This window comes from Dichomitus squalens, assembly GCF_000275845.1.
Source record: "Dichomitus squalens LYAD-421 SS1 unplaced genomic scaffold DICSQscaffold_4, whole genome shotgun sequence".
In the NCBI taxonomy this organism is placed as follows: Eukaryota; Fungi; Basidiomycota; class Agaricomycetes; order Polyporales; family Polyporaceae; genus Dichomitus; species Dichomitus squalens.
The window spans coordinates 1,616,550-1,629,263 of NW_006766886.1; the positions used below are offsets into that span (position 1 = coordinate 1,616,550).

The 12,714-nt window shown below is 59.8% G+C and overlaps 4 protein-coding genes across 4 annotated transcripts; 2 read left to right on the forward strand and 2 right to left on the reverse strand.

Annotated features, from left to right (window-relative positions):
• Window positions 1-290: 290 nt before the first annotated feature.
• Window positions 291-1,312, reverse strand: DICSQDRAFT_153129 (uncharacterized protein; the record flags this gene model as incomplete). The annotated part of the gene is made up of 3 exons (XM_007362697.1): window positions 291-933; window positions 992-1,071; window positions 1,136-1,312. 3 exons carry the CDS (start codon window positions 1,310-1,312, stop codon window positions 414-416), a joined length of 777 nt encoding a protein of 258 aa, XP_007362759.1. The 3' UTR covers window positions 291-413.
• A 534-nt stretch (window positions 1,313-1,846) lies between these two features.
• On the forward strand, window positions 1,847-3,531 carry DICSQDRAFT_80840 (SNF5-domain-containing protein). The gene is made up of 4 exons (XM_007362698.1): window positions 1,847-2,393; window positions 2,456-2,789; window positions 2,843-3,294; window positions 3,350-3,531. The coding sequence occupies exons 1-4, from the start codon at window positions 1,918-1,920 to the stop codon at window positions 3,417-3,419; spliced, it is 1,332 nt and encodes a 443-aa protein (XP_007362760.1). The 5' UTR covers window positions 1,847-1,917; the 3' UTR covers window positions 3,420-3,531.
• A 217-nt stretch (window positions 3,532-3,748) lies between these two features.
• On the forward strand, window positions 3,749-7,984 carry DICSQDRAFT_153131 (uncharacterized protein; the record flags this gene model as incomplete). Its single annotated transcript, XM_007362699.1, has 4 exons — window positions 3,749-4,118; window positions 4,507-5,255; window positions 5,307-5,371; window positions 5,422-7,984. Coding segments are annotated over 4 exons (3,536 nt in total), but the record flags the coding sequence as incomplete, so codon positions are not given.
• A 12-nt stretch (window positions 7,985-7,996) lies between these two features.
• DICSQDRAFT_133667 (uncharacterized protein) lies at window positions 7,997-12,456 on the reverse strand. The gene is made up of 11 exons (XM_007362700.1): window positions 12,159-12,456; window positions 11,881-12,073; window positions 11,535-11,754; window positions 11,059-11,381; window positions 10,864-10,946; window positions 9,968-10,814; window positions 9,392-9,914; window positions 9,235-9,334; window positions 9,141-9,176; window positions 8,935-9,078; window positions 7,997-8,862 (listed from the first exon to the last, which is right to left on the reverse strand). Exons 1-7 carry the CDS (start codon window positions 12,215-12,217, stop codon window positions 9,702-9,704), a joined length of 1,938 nt encoding a protein of 645 aa, XP_007362762.1. The 5' UTR covers window positions 12,218-12,456; the 3' UTR covers window positions 7,997-8,862; window positions 8,935-9,078; window positions 9,141-9,176; window positions 9,235-9,334; window positions 9,392-9,701.
• Between the last annotated feature and the right edge of the window lie 258 nt (window positions 12,457-12,714).

Below are 12,714 nucleotides of genomic sequence, written 5' to 3' on the forward strand. Positions count from 1 at the left end.
AGATTCCTGACGGCTCTTGGCTGCTATATACGCCAGGTCGTTTGTGGAGGCGTCTGGGAGCTCGATGTCAGTGGGCGATAGCGAAAGAAGAAAGGTCCCGACAGCGAGGCCTGATGCGTTCTTGCTGTACAAGAATAGAAGCTGAATGGTCACCACTGTATCTCAAAGGGTGTGACACTTCAGATTGCTGTGAACCACCATCCGACAGCGGGAGAATACGGTACGGCGCAAAGAGATTGGCTGATTTTGAGTGGCCACGGTTGAAATATCGCCGAGCGAGGAATCGGTTGAGGAATTGCTGCGATGACGGACATGATATACATGGTGGGCCCCGATCCTGGAATAGTATACAAGCACGACACGAGTGGCAATGCAGCATGACAAGAGAGCTACGCAGCTGAGATGCCCATCCCTCATCCATGCATGTTCCCGAACTCGTCCATGCTCATCCCCCGGGTCACCCGCCGCCGCACCTCGGGAGACATCGAGCCGTCTGGCGGCATCATGCCCATACCCGGGCTCATGCCCATCCCTGGTGCCATACCCATCCCGGGGCCCATGCCCATGCTGTGTCCGCGCTGCATCGGGGAGGCAGGCATGCCGTCCCCCCCAGTTCCGTAGAACTGTGCTGGAGGAATGGGGCCGCCCATGCCGCCATATCCCCCGGGCATGCCCTGGTTCGCCCCAGGGTAGTGGCGCGGGGACGCCATGGCTTGCGGGGAGCCGTATAGTTGGGCCGGGGACTGGCCCGGATTTAGATGGCCCTGCGAGGCCGTGCGGTGTATGCGGGGAGAGTTGATGGCTTCCTGTTGCTGGCGCTGCGAGGGGGGGTTGGCGGAGGAGGATTCGTCGGAGCTGGCCTGCTGCTCTTTGATGTAGCCCATGAGAGGCGTGGGGTCGTAATACAGCTCGGAGTATTCGTCCACTTGGAACCTGGGGTGGAGATGAGGGCTCGAGGGTCGAGCGAAGGAGAAGGCGATGCAGGACGTACAGTTGTGTTCCGACGTCCCATTGGGGACCTCGGTCTGCGCGCGCGGTCATGAGAAGGGAGTTCCATTCAGATGCGCTTTCCTACAAGCAAAATGTAATGTGTTCGTTTGCGATAGTAAGAACAGCGAGACGTATGAAGACGTACAATAGCTTGCGCGAGAGCACTGCTCGGCTCGAGAGCCGTCTGACTGACATCCACGCGGATGCTGTCTTCACGAGCAACAGCTTCCACGCTGGCCGTAAGCAGAGGACCAATACGTTGAGAATTATGTCGCGGTACGTTGACCTTCAGATTGCGCGTGGGTTTCGTTGAGGGAGACATGTCCGAATGCTATGTCGTGGTCACGGAGTCGAGGACAAGGCCGGCGGAACGCTTCGGGCGTCTGCGCGAACAGTGTGTCGGTTTGACGCGTCGTGGGCGCCAAGTTGCTTCGCGCGACTTCGAGCTCGACCACAGCGACCGCGACTGTCCTGGGGACCACTCAGCTCTTTGCTGCCTTCTACTGCTTTGAAGCGCCTGGCTAAGACAGAAAACACTCGCTTGTATCTTGGTTTCCTTTGGTATGTCGGAAGGTAACGCAACAGCGGGTCCTTCAACTTTTCTGCGGGGCCACCAGCCCATCGCGCCCGCACCTCCTGAGCCAACCAACGCCGGTAAGTACGGTGATACCAATGCATACACGATCCTAGGACTCAACTTCCAGATCAGCATACTACAACAACATACGCCATTGGTCGAATTCCGCCACGCCCCCACCCACCAACGGCCGAATAAACCCCTCGCGGAAAGGCACCAGCACCGGCACCCGCCCTCTCCGCTCAAGCACCCTCGCACCCGCACCCAGGGCGCAAACTCCAGCTGCATCCGTCCGCCAACCCTCCATTCCCCCCGCTCAGCCCTCCCTCCCCGCACACGTCCAAGCCGCGATGGCCACCCCGCAACATGGCTCGCGCAACCCGCTCTCGACTGCGACGCAAGCGCTGCATTCAACGTACGCGTCGCGTCTCCGCACGGGCACGACGCTCCTGGTGCAGCCCATCCTCGCGCCGTCGTCCATCGCGGCCGTGGCGACGCGCACGACGCGCCGCGGCGGCGTGGTAAACTACGCGGACCCTGGCTCAGGGGACGAGTTCCCGGACGCGGGCGCCGTCGACTCGGACGACTCGGACTTTGGCGGAGGAGGGGGCGGAGGGGGACGACAAGGGGGGAGGTCGACGCGGCTGCCGAGTCGCGCTCCGGCGGGGAGTTCGGTGTTCGATGCGGGGAGGGGCGCGGGGAGTGGCCATGCGACGCCGGTGCAGGCTCAGCAGAGCAACGAGCTGGACCGGAGCTATTTGGGGGAGATCCCGCCCGCAAGGTTCATCACTGCGAGGCCGCTGTTGCCTACGCGGTTGGAGTACTAGTGAGTTGGTCCTCTTGGCCTGGGGCCTTGAATACTGAACGAGGTTCGTCTCGATTCGTCAGCTCGCAAGCTGCGTTGGAGACTCAAGCAGAAAAGCCGACCGCACTCATCCCTATACGCGTCGAATTCGAAACCGACTCGCAAAGGATACGCGACTGCTTCGTGTGGAACATGAACGAGGAGCTCATCACCCCGGAGATCTTCGCGCGGACGTTTTGCACAGATCTGGACTTGCCGCTGCAGCCGTACGTTGAAATAGTCGCGAATCAAATGCGCGCGCAAATCGAGGAGCACGAAGGGGTGGCTTCCATGTATCTCGGCGCAGACGCAGAGGTCTCGGAAGAGGAGGACGAAAGCCCAGGGGACGAAGTGAGCGAATGTCGGGTGATTCTCAGCGTGAGTGCAGAGTAACCGGCTCCCCTTCCGTTCCGCCGCTGACGACCCTGCAGATTGACGTACAAATCGCGACACACCATTTGCTGGACCATATCGAATGGGACCTTCTCTCCCCTCTCACCCCTGAAGAGTTCTCAGTCAAGCTCTGTAGGGAACTTGGGCTCACAGGCGAGGCAGCTCCCCTCATCGCGCATGCCATCCACGAAGAGATTTTAAAGCACAAACGCGACGCGATCGAATGGGGCGTCATTGGTGGTGAAACACGCGACGCTGCAGACGATGCCGGTGCGGACAAGCCGCGCGACAAGAGTGGACTCAGCTTGATGAAGGACAAGACTGGGCTGGGTCTCGGGTGGGGACGTGCGCCCAAGGATGGGCGTGGACCAAAACCGCTACGGAGCGTCTGGCGCGATTGGCAAGAGGCGGAGGAGTTCAGGACGAGGTTTGAGGTGCTCACGGCGGAGGAGGTCGAGCGGAGAGAGCTCGAGAGGGAGCGGGCGAGTCGGTACGTGCTCAGTCTGGTCTTCGCCCTGTTGGTGTTCTGATATAGCATCGCATAGACGACTCCGCCGCGAAACCTCAAAGTTCCAGTCGACGGCACGCTCCAGGCTCCTCACTGGACGGAGATAGGACTGGGCTCCTGTTGGCCGCGAGTCGGCTCATGTCTGCGATTACTGTATTGCACTGCGGTTGTCCTTCTACCTTAGTACTTCTAGTGATGATACAAGGCATCCTGTCTTCCCGCCCGCACTGTAGATCCTTTTGGTCAGCCAAGTGCGTGAGGTCTTACCGTGTTTGAGTCCCTCCGAGTTGCGTAGAGCAGGTCACAGTCATGTGACCGACGCGTTGAGCGCGACGGCCACGCGCTGCTGGGGAGTGGTTCAACTCGCGCGACTCTGTCGCAGACAACGACCTCTCACGGCTCCCCGACCTCCCGCACCCCGACTCCGACTCCGACCGCATGGACCCCGCCCTCGCCAGCAAGCTCGCCCGGACACGAGACCAGTACAGGGCGCAGCTTGCGACCGCGCTCACGGAGGACGCTGACCCGCTCGCGGCGTACGACTCGTTCGTCAAGTGGACTGTGGACAGTTACGGCCCACATCTCGCCCAGTCTGGTTTGCTTGAGCTTCTGGAGGAGGCCACGCGGTACTTTGTGGACGACGATGCGTACAAGAGCGACTTGCGGTACCTGAAGCTGTGGCTGCTGTATGCGAGCCATGTCGAAGATCCGACGGTGATCTATGCCTTCTTACATTCGAAGAATATCGGGAAGATATATGCGCAGACGTATCAGGAGTATGCGGATGCGCTGGAGCGGAGAGGAAGGTGAGTATCTCGTTATGAGCCCTGTAGCAGTATCTGCTTCTATCTTGTACTGGAAAGCCACGAGGGGCGTGGATACGGGTGATAGTCCATGAAATAAGAGAGTGCATTGCGCAGCACGGCTCTGTCGCCGAACATGTCGCGATGTCTGACATGCGCGCAGCATACGAAGTTTATAACGCAAGGTCAATCAGATGCGTCGAAGGTTTGCGCGTATATCTTCCTCGTTTCTGCGATACTACTTTCCCATTATGAATACTTGTAAGGTACTCTATAGGGTCAGACTGAATGATCATCGCTACGTGTACACCCGTGGACTAGAAAGTCTGGCTTTGGTTACGCATTTGAACGGTCTCCCTACTGCGTAGAGAGCTAATCACTCATTTCGTAGACGTGCAGAAGCCGACGCGATCTACCAAAAAGGCATTCAGCGGCGCGCAAGACCAGTCGACCCTCTTAAGAGACGATATGAAGAATTCAAGTCACGAACCTCCGCCCCACCTCTCAAGCAATCACCAGTAGCATGGCAAGACGCATCAAGCGAAGCCCGCGCCCTCCGCCGGGCCCCATTGAAGAACCATCCGTCCTCGTCCATTCCTACGTCGTCCTCGAAGGATAGCCTCGCATCTTCCGCCCGCACTACGTCTTCACATCCATCTTCATCCTCTACAGCGGTAGAACAGCCATACAACCCGTACGCACTCATGCTCGCTCCACCAGCGCCCGGAAAGCGGAAAGAGAAGCTGCGATTCAACCTCTCCCTCCTCTTCACAGAGGATGGCGTCGAGTACAGCATGCAGGAAGCCCGCGCCCGCTCTATGGGCCTCCTCGGCAAGAAATGGGGTCCGCCTCCTGCCCCAGAACGTACTCGCGTCGCCTTCTCGGGCGATGCAAGCAAGAGCGCGAAGACGTCGACCACGCGCAAGTTCGCTGCTGGGGCAGAGCCCACAGTCACGCTTGCAACGAAGGAGGCTCTGGCAGACGTCTTTGGGATGTTCAACTCCCCCGAGAAGTCTATGCGCTTCGGTCCGGTTCCGGGGAGCAAGCATGCTCCTATCCGGATGATCGAGCCCGTTATGCCCATGCAGCCTCTGTCGCGGCCTCTCAGCAATGAGAACGCAGAGGTGTCGAAGACCCCTGGTATGTTGTCGTACTATCTATGAGCTAACATGTGGTCTCACAGTCCTCTAGCGTTCAGACCTTTCGTCGACGAGAACGCACATAGGGAGAATAAGACTCCTGCGGCAGCTGCCAAGGTGAGCGTTTATATGGCTAGCATACACTCGCATTCACTCACACTATACAGATGATACCATTTGTCGATCCTGACGCGGGAAAACCAGTGGCTACCTCCAATCCGAACCGACCTGTACTATCGGTGAAAGATCCTTTGGCACCGACTCCAGGTGCGAAGTCAGACGAGAACGCGCGTGGCGTCAAGCAGAAGCTGTCCGTGCACATCAACTCTGAGCCGCCCAAATCTTCGCCTGTATTCACGCTCACCCCTGCGTCCGCGACGTATCGGGATCGACCACGTGAGCTTTTCCCTGACGATCCGAAGGGAAGCGGGGAGAGCATCTTCCGTCCCGCATCAGCTGGCGCCACCAAGTTCACGCCGTTCTCGGACGAGAACGCGCCGAAGGTGTTCAGCAGGCCAATTCCGAGGAGCGAGAACGCCCCCGCTCCGGCCTTCATGCCTTTCGTCGAGAAGGCCGTCCCAAAGCAGCCGCTATCTTCTTCTGCGTCTGGCCGACCCGTCCTCGGGGAACGCACCCCCTTGCGTGCGGTTTTTGCCCCTCCGCAAACGGAAGAGGAAGAGGAACCAGAGGACGAACAACAGGGTCAGGAACCCGAAACCTATGAACCTGAGCCGAGATCGGAGCCCGAGACGCCAACGACCGAGTCAGACGCAGATGCTCGCTCGCAGTTCGAGCTCGAACGCGCCAACTCGCGCGACGCGTTCACGAGCGAGAGCTCCGAGGACGTGGACGACTTCGACGTTGACTACCAGCACGATGGCCACATCGCCGACGATGCCCTCGCGGCTGAGGGCGGTGCCGAGGACAGCATGTTCGACGACGAGGGCGCTGCGGATGGCGGTGGCGATGGCGAGAGTACGGACGGGTACCGTGTCCCGTTGGGCGGAAGGTTTGGGCAATTCGATGTGATGACACCGATCACGGAGCGGACGTTTGAGTATACGATGAGCACGCGGGGCCATGGCACTCCTGGTTACACGGTTCATCGTGACGCCGACGCGGTCGAGGCGGCGGAGCAGCTCGCCGCAGAGCTACGGGAGGACGACGAAGACGAGGCAGAGGTTGTCGACATCGAGGAGAGGACCGGAACGCTGAGTTTGGCAGATGCACTGGACGTCGCGTCCGCATTCAAGCCTCCGAACCCCTGCAATCCGTTCGATCCCCCGATCATGGCGACCCTGCTCAAGCTGATACCCCCGGATCCCGGATTCCACGATCTTCGGGGGAACGATGCCGAGCAGCTGGATGCACTCCAGAAGTTTGCTAAGAAGAAGACGCGACGCGCGAGTGGCAATTCTTCCCGGACGTCGTTGCTGGATGGTGAGACCCTGGAGATCCGACTGCACGATCGACGGTTCGGTGTGATAGACAAGCTCGGGGAGGGTGGCTTTGGCGCTGTCTTCGAGGCCATCGACCTAGACCTAGCCGGGAAAGGCTTGGACGATGACGAAGATGACGAATTCGAAGACGAGGATGAAGACAAGGACCGCGTGGCGCTCAAGGTCGTCAAGCCCAGGAACCTCTGGGAGTTCCATGTCCTCCGGCGAATCCATACCACCCTCCCCGCTAACCTCCGCCGGTCGATTATCACTCCTCAAGCACTGTATGCCTTCCGCGACGAAAGCTTCCTCGTGCTGGAGCTTCGCAGACAAGGCACCCTCCTCGACATCGTCAACCGAGCGCCATCTGCGGGTATCACACAGCAAGGCGCATGCCTTGACGAGCTGCTCGTCATGTTCTTCACGATCGAGCTCATGCGCCTCCTCGAGGGCATGCACCGAGCAGGCTTCATCCACGGCGACATGAAGATCGACAACTGCCTAATCCGCCTCGAGGACGTCCCTGGTCCCGCATCCGCTTGGGAGAGCGTTTATCAGCCGTCCGGCGAAGGCGGGTGGGCATACAAGGGTATCAAGCTCATAGACTTCGGCCGCACCATCGACACCCGGCTCTTCCCTTCTGGCCAACGCTTCATCGCGGATTGGCCGACGGACGCACGCGACTGCTTCGAGGTGCGCGAGAATAAGCCGTGGACGTTCCAGACGGACTACTTCGGCCTCGCCGGCATCATTTACTGCATGCTGTACGGCAAGTACATCGAGGCATCTTCTGTTGTTCCTTCCCCCACCCCGAGCGAGGACGGCAAGATTCACTACAAGCTTTCGGCGCCATTCAAGCGATACTGGCAGGGCGATCTCTGGACGAGGCTTTTCGACGTGCTCTTGAACCCGACCTTGGTTCGGCCTGATGGGAAGCTTCCGGTGACGGAGGAGCTCGCTGCTTTGCGCGTCGAAATGGAGATGTGGCTTCAGGCAAACTGCAATCGTGCCAGCAATAGTTTGAAGGGCCTCATGAAAAAGATTGGCTTGGCTATCCTTGGTGGCAAGGACGGGCGATGATATGTCGCCAGTAATCCGCGCTACGTCGTCCTTATATGTCGTCGTCTTTCTCCTATCCTTAGAGACTTTCCTGCCTGAACCCCTACCATACACTTCGTTGGCGAAATCATGCTTCCTACGCCCACAACGATACTCACTACCACCCGCACTGTGTCAATATCTACACGCATGCACGCAAACTTCTGTATCCCCACATAATTCCATTCAGCCCATGTACGATTGATTGCATTCCATACACCATGAAGAACCACGTGCGGATATCCGTATGACGACCCGATCCAATCCACCGTCCTGTGTCCCAGCTAACTCGTGCCAAGGATGATCCTGTAGGATCCGCGATTCACCCGCGGTATGTACAGAGCCGCTACAGTGATTTTGCGAAACAATGCATCACAACAATTCGCAACTGACAACACAACGCAAACCGAAACAACAGTGAAGAACGGCCAAGGGGATGAGGGCAGGGGGGGAGGAGATACGGCGGGCAGTCGGTAGAAGGATGCGACGGGACAACGACACGGACGACTCGGAGGAACCGACAGGGTGGCGACGGACAAGCGACAGCGACGGCGAGTTGGACGTGCGGGAGCAGACACGCACGGGCCGAGCCCCGCTCACACCGAGGAGCGCACGCAACCAAATTCATGGCAGCGTGCGGTCTTCCTCGACTCCAGAGCGTCGAGCAGGCTCCGCGCGCGACACCTGCACGGGTCGCAGGCCGCAGCAGCGGCAGCATGTGAGGCAACGAGGGGCTACGTATCAGGACGTATGGGATGACGTGAGTGAAAGTGAGAGGAGGGGGATGCAAGGGAGGGGGCAGGGAGGGAGGATGAGAGATGCGAAGATGATGTGGGGTGCGAGTGAGTCAGAGACAAACGATGAGATGCACTACGACAGAAGGACGACGACGACGGAGAAGGACGACGGCAATGGCATGTCACGCGCGCGACGCGCAAGCGACAACGGCAGCAGCGGCCTATGCGTGGCTCACGCCGCCCATGGACACGGGCGGCGGCTGCCCGTTGGGATCGTATGGATGCGGGGGTCCGGGCGGGGGCATCATCATGGGGTACGGCATGGCGTGCTGCACTGTAGTATAATTATGACCATCAGTCATCATGTGCTGTCCTGCTGGCACCAAGTGATAGGGAACTGGCGTACGTTGAGGGCTTTGGTGGTGGTAGTAGGGATGGGCGTGCGAGGGGATCGGGGTCGGTGGCATGGACGGACGGGGACCTGCGCCGTTTGGTGGAGGGGGGTACGTGCCAGGCGGGGGAGGTGGCGGCATGCCATACGCTTGCGGAGCTACGAATCCCGGATATGAGTGATTATTACTTACACGAGTTAGGATAGGGCGCAGAACGTACGAGGCATCTGACCCATCGGTGTCGAGGGGTACATAGCTGAAGCCGAGTAACACCATTTAGGAGGGATCTACGTGATAAGTCCTTGACCACGTACCATTCGGTGGGGGCATATGATAAGGCATAGGTTGCATATAGGGTCCAGGCATGTATCCAGGGGGTGGCGGGGCCATTCCAGGCATCATAGGCTGTACCATCTGAACATCGCGTGGGGTTAGCACTCATAAGCTTTCAACATACTCGACATAACACACCTGTCCGGGGTAGCCATAAGGCGGGTACGCATACACGTAGCCCCCACGCGCCGCCTGCGCAGCGGGGTCTTCCTCCGGATACGTCGCTGGAGGCATCGGCGGCGGAGGACCAGGAGGCGCCATGGGTGGCGACTGCTGCTGGGGTTGAACTTGGATAGGAGGGAACATCTGCATGTACCGCTTGCCGTTGTACGGCCACGTAGGGGCTATATATCCGAGCAAGCAGCAAAGAGAACACGCGCGGTCGTCAGCTGTCCGCCTTTACGTATTGGACGCACTGCGGTAGAGGAAATCGAAGAGAAGGACTGCATCACGCACCGACTTGAGCGGCCTCGATAACCTTGTGGTGTTTGAACGGGTTGAAGTCGTCCTTGACGTGCACCGGGGGCGACTTCTTGATCACACGCGTGCCAAAGAAGGGGTTGGGGGGACCCTGGGGTGAGACGTTCTCCGACTGCGCCTGCTTCCCATTCGCAGAAGCGGATGACGTCGCACCGTTCGCGCTTGGGCTGGGGGATGCACCCTGTAAATCGTGATATCAGAACCGTTCCGAGAAGATGTGACAGCGATACGCACAGGAGAGAACGGCTTCACGGTCGGCCTGAACGACGACGCATTGACGTTGAGCCTGTTCTGCGCAGTGGGCGACAACGGGCTCGGAGCCGCCTTCGCGGAGCCGTTCGTCGCAGCGGGCGCGACGGGCTGCAGCTGCGAGGGGGCCGCGGCCGTCGAGGCACGCTTGCCCTTGAACGGCGGGATCGGCTGGATGATCATGCTGATCTTCTTCGACTCCCCAGGCTTGCTCGGGGCCGTTGACGTCTTCTGCATGGACGAGCCTGCCGCGGACGTTCCCGCGGGCTTTGCAGCGGCGGCCGCGCGACTCGTCTCAACGCCAGCCTTGCCGGGGGCAGGGACGGGGCGCACGCCAGGGGTGGCGGCGATGGTATTGGAGACCCCGATTGCGCGGGCCTTGGTGTCCTCGGCGTCGCGCGTGGACTTCTCCTTGATGGCGCGCTGCTTGTCCTCATCCTTGGCGAGGATCGGGACGAGGTCGTCCGGGATGGGCTTGTTGAGCTTGAACGACTTGGAGAAGTTGACGAGGTCCGAGAGGCGCTTGTCCATCTCGCTCTTCATCAACGCCTGCTTCTTCTTCAGAAGCCGGTCTTTCTCAGTCGACACGAAGTTCCGGAAGGCCGGAACCGCATCGGCGGGCTGCTTTGCAGCAGCCCCGCTCGGCGCGGGAGAAGGCACTTTGCTCCCGGTGGGAGTGGACGCAGTTGTGCTCGATGGAACGGCTGCCCCGTCGGGAGCGTTGACAGCCACCTTCGGGACCTCCGACCTAGCAGGAGGGGTGGTGGCACTGCCAGGTTTGCGTGCGCCTGGGGGAACGTACGCATTCGCACCACGGACGACTGCACCGTACCTGCACGAAGTTTAGCACAGCCACAAGCACCCGGTGCATAGTAACGCACTTGTCCTCCTCGTTCGCGGCGGAACCGTCGTTCGTCAGGTTCATGATACGCTCTTCGGCGACGTGGACGTTGTTGACAGCGGACTGTTGTCATAGCACGATATAACGTAGATGATCCGCACCAAAAATATGCATCAACGTCGCCATCCATACTAGTAAGCTATCCGCATCCAAGGTTCAGAACCGTATCACTCACGTTCATGATCTCATTAGCAAGCTGCTGTGCCTTCCTCTCTTTCTCCTTGTAGTCAGGGGCGTTCCTGTCCAACTTCGTGGTGTATGCATCCTCGTCAAAGCCCGCCTTCACGCCAAACAGCTTCTCGTTCACCGCGAACTGGTCCCACGAGCCACCCGACGCCCCAGGGCCGAACGTCAGCTCGTCTACGTTGCGCGGGTTGGCCGGGCCCGAGGCCCCAGGGGCGGCAGCTCCGTTGGCATCAGCAGATTCGGGCTGCCAGGCCTGCAACTCCCGCTCGCGACGGCCGCCGGTCTTTGAGATGTCGGTGTCAGTCTTGAAAGCTATGCCAATGCGGATGTTTTCCCATAGAAGCGAGGAAGATCACCACCGCGGACGGCGCAGCCAGATACGCGATTGAATTGACGCATGTCGAGAAGCGGGAAGCACAGCCGTTAGCTTTCGGGCAAATGCGCAAGGAGCAACATAATACGCACTGTCAGCACCGTTGGGGATCTTCGCGTCGGCCGGACCAGACGTCCATTCCTGGATATTGGTGGCTGCGATGAAGTGGGTCTCTCGGAGGGGCGCGCCGGGGGTGTTAACCTCCTTGACGTCCTTGAGAGTAACGCCGGTCGTGTCGCCCTCGGGAGTGGTCGAGGCGACGACACCCTCAAAGCGCAGGTTGTTCTTCGTCGTGATCGTCACGGTCGTCCCCTGTACACAGGCGATCCGAGCAGACGGGAACCGGTCAGTCAACGCATCTCAATAGATGCCTCGGCACGGCCGTTGCGTCATACTACCACCAACGGTCATGCAAGAGTACAGCAAGACAGTACATACCGTCAGACCGGAGATTTGCGCAAGGACACGATTGTGTTCAGCGGTCGGGGCGGGGGGACGGGCTCCGTTCGCGTTCGCAAGGGGCGGAAAGGCGCCTGGGGGCCCTTGCTGGTTGCCATTGGGAAGGCGTGCGTTGGCGGGAGCTGGGGAGTAGGTCGGGGATGCGCGCGCGCCGGTCCACGCGTTGGTCCGACTGTGGTGTGGAAGAGGGTCACAGATTAGATTCGCCCGAGCGAAGGGGAGAGTTGCGGGGAGGAAAAGGAGGAGAGAAGACGGACCGGGCTGCAGGGTCGGGGCCCTTCCTGGGTGGCTTGGACTGTCTCGCAGCGGTGGCCATATGCAAGACTCAACTTGTGAAAGCAGAAGTGAAGGAGAGAAGAGAAAGCAGCGAAGCAGAAAGGTGCGAGTGCGGAGAGAGAAACGGAGCGAGAGACTGCTGGGTGATAACACTGGCCGGAATGTCGGGGATGAGAAGAGAGCAGGTCGGACTGCTGTGGGGCGGGCGGCGAGGAGTGCGGCGTGCTCAGCGCAGCGTGGTCGTCGATCGGGAATGGGGACGAGGAGAAGAGCGTAGGCGGGGGGAGAGAGGGGAGCACAGGCGAGAGGGCAGGTCGAGGAGCAGAGTCGACGCTCGCCCTCCAAACTCAATTCTAAACGCCTCGACACCCAGGACCCCGGAGCGAGGCATCTACCACGCCCTCCGTCGCCCTCTTTCCCCCTCATCCTGCGAGAAACGCTCTACATGGACTATCATATTCCTCACGATACATGCTCTCCCATCCATACGCCCAACTCTGTGTGCGCAAGGAGTAGTCAGTGCCTCGCTGGCAACTC

Coding starts and splice junctions, on each gene's coding strand:
- DICSQDRAFT_80840 (XM_007362698.1), top strand. CDS start 1,918: ATGGCCACCCCGCAACATGGCTCGCGCAACCCGCTCTCGACTGCGACG. Junction 2,394..2,455: donor CCTACGCGGTTGGAGTACTA/GTGAGTTGGTCC, acceptor TCGATTCGTCAG/CTCGCAAGCTGCGTTGGAGA. Junction 2,790..2,842: donor AATGTCGGGTGATTCTCAGC/GTGAGTGCAGAG, acceptor ACGACCCTGCAG/ATTGACGTACAAATCGCGAC.
- DICSQDRAFT_133667 (XM_007362700.1), bottom strand. CDS start 12,217: ATGGCCACCGCTGCGAGACAGTCCAAGCCACCCAGGAAGGGCCCCGAC. Junction 12,074..12,158: donor GGCCCCGACCCTGCAGCCCG/GTCCGTCTTCTC, acceptor TCCACACCACAG/TCGGACCAACGCGTGGACCG. Junction 9,915..9,967: donor CCGTGAAGCCGTTCTCTCCT/GTGCGTATCGCT, acceptor CACGATTTACAG/GGTGCATCCCCCAGCCCAAG.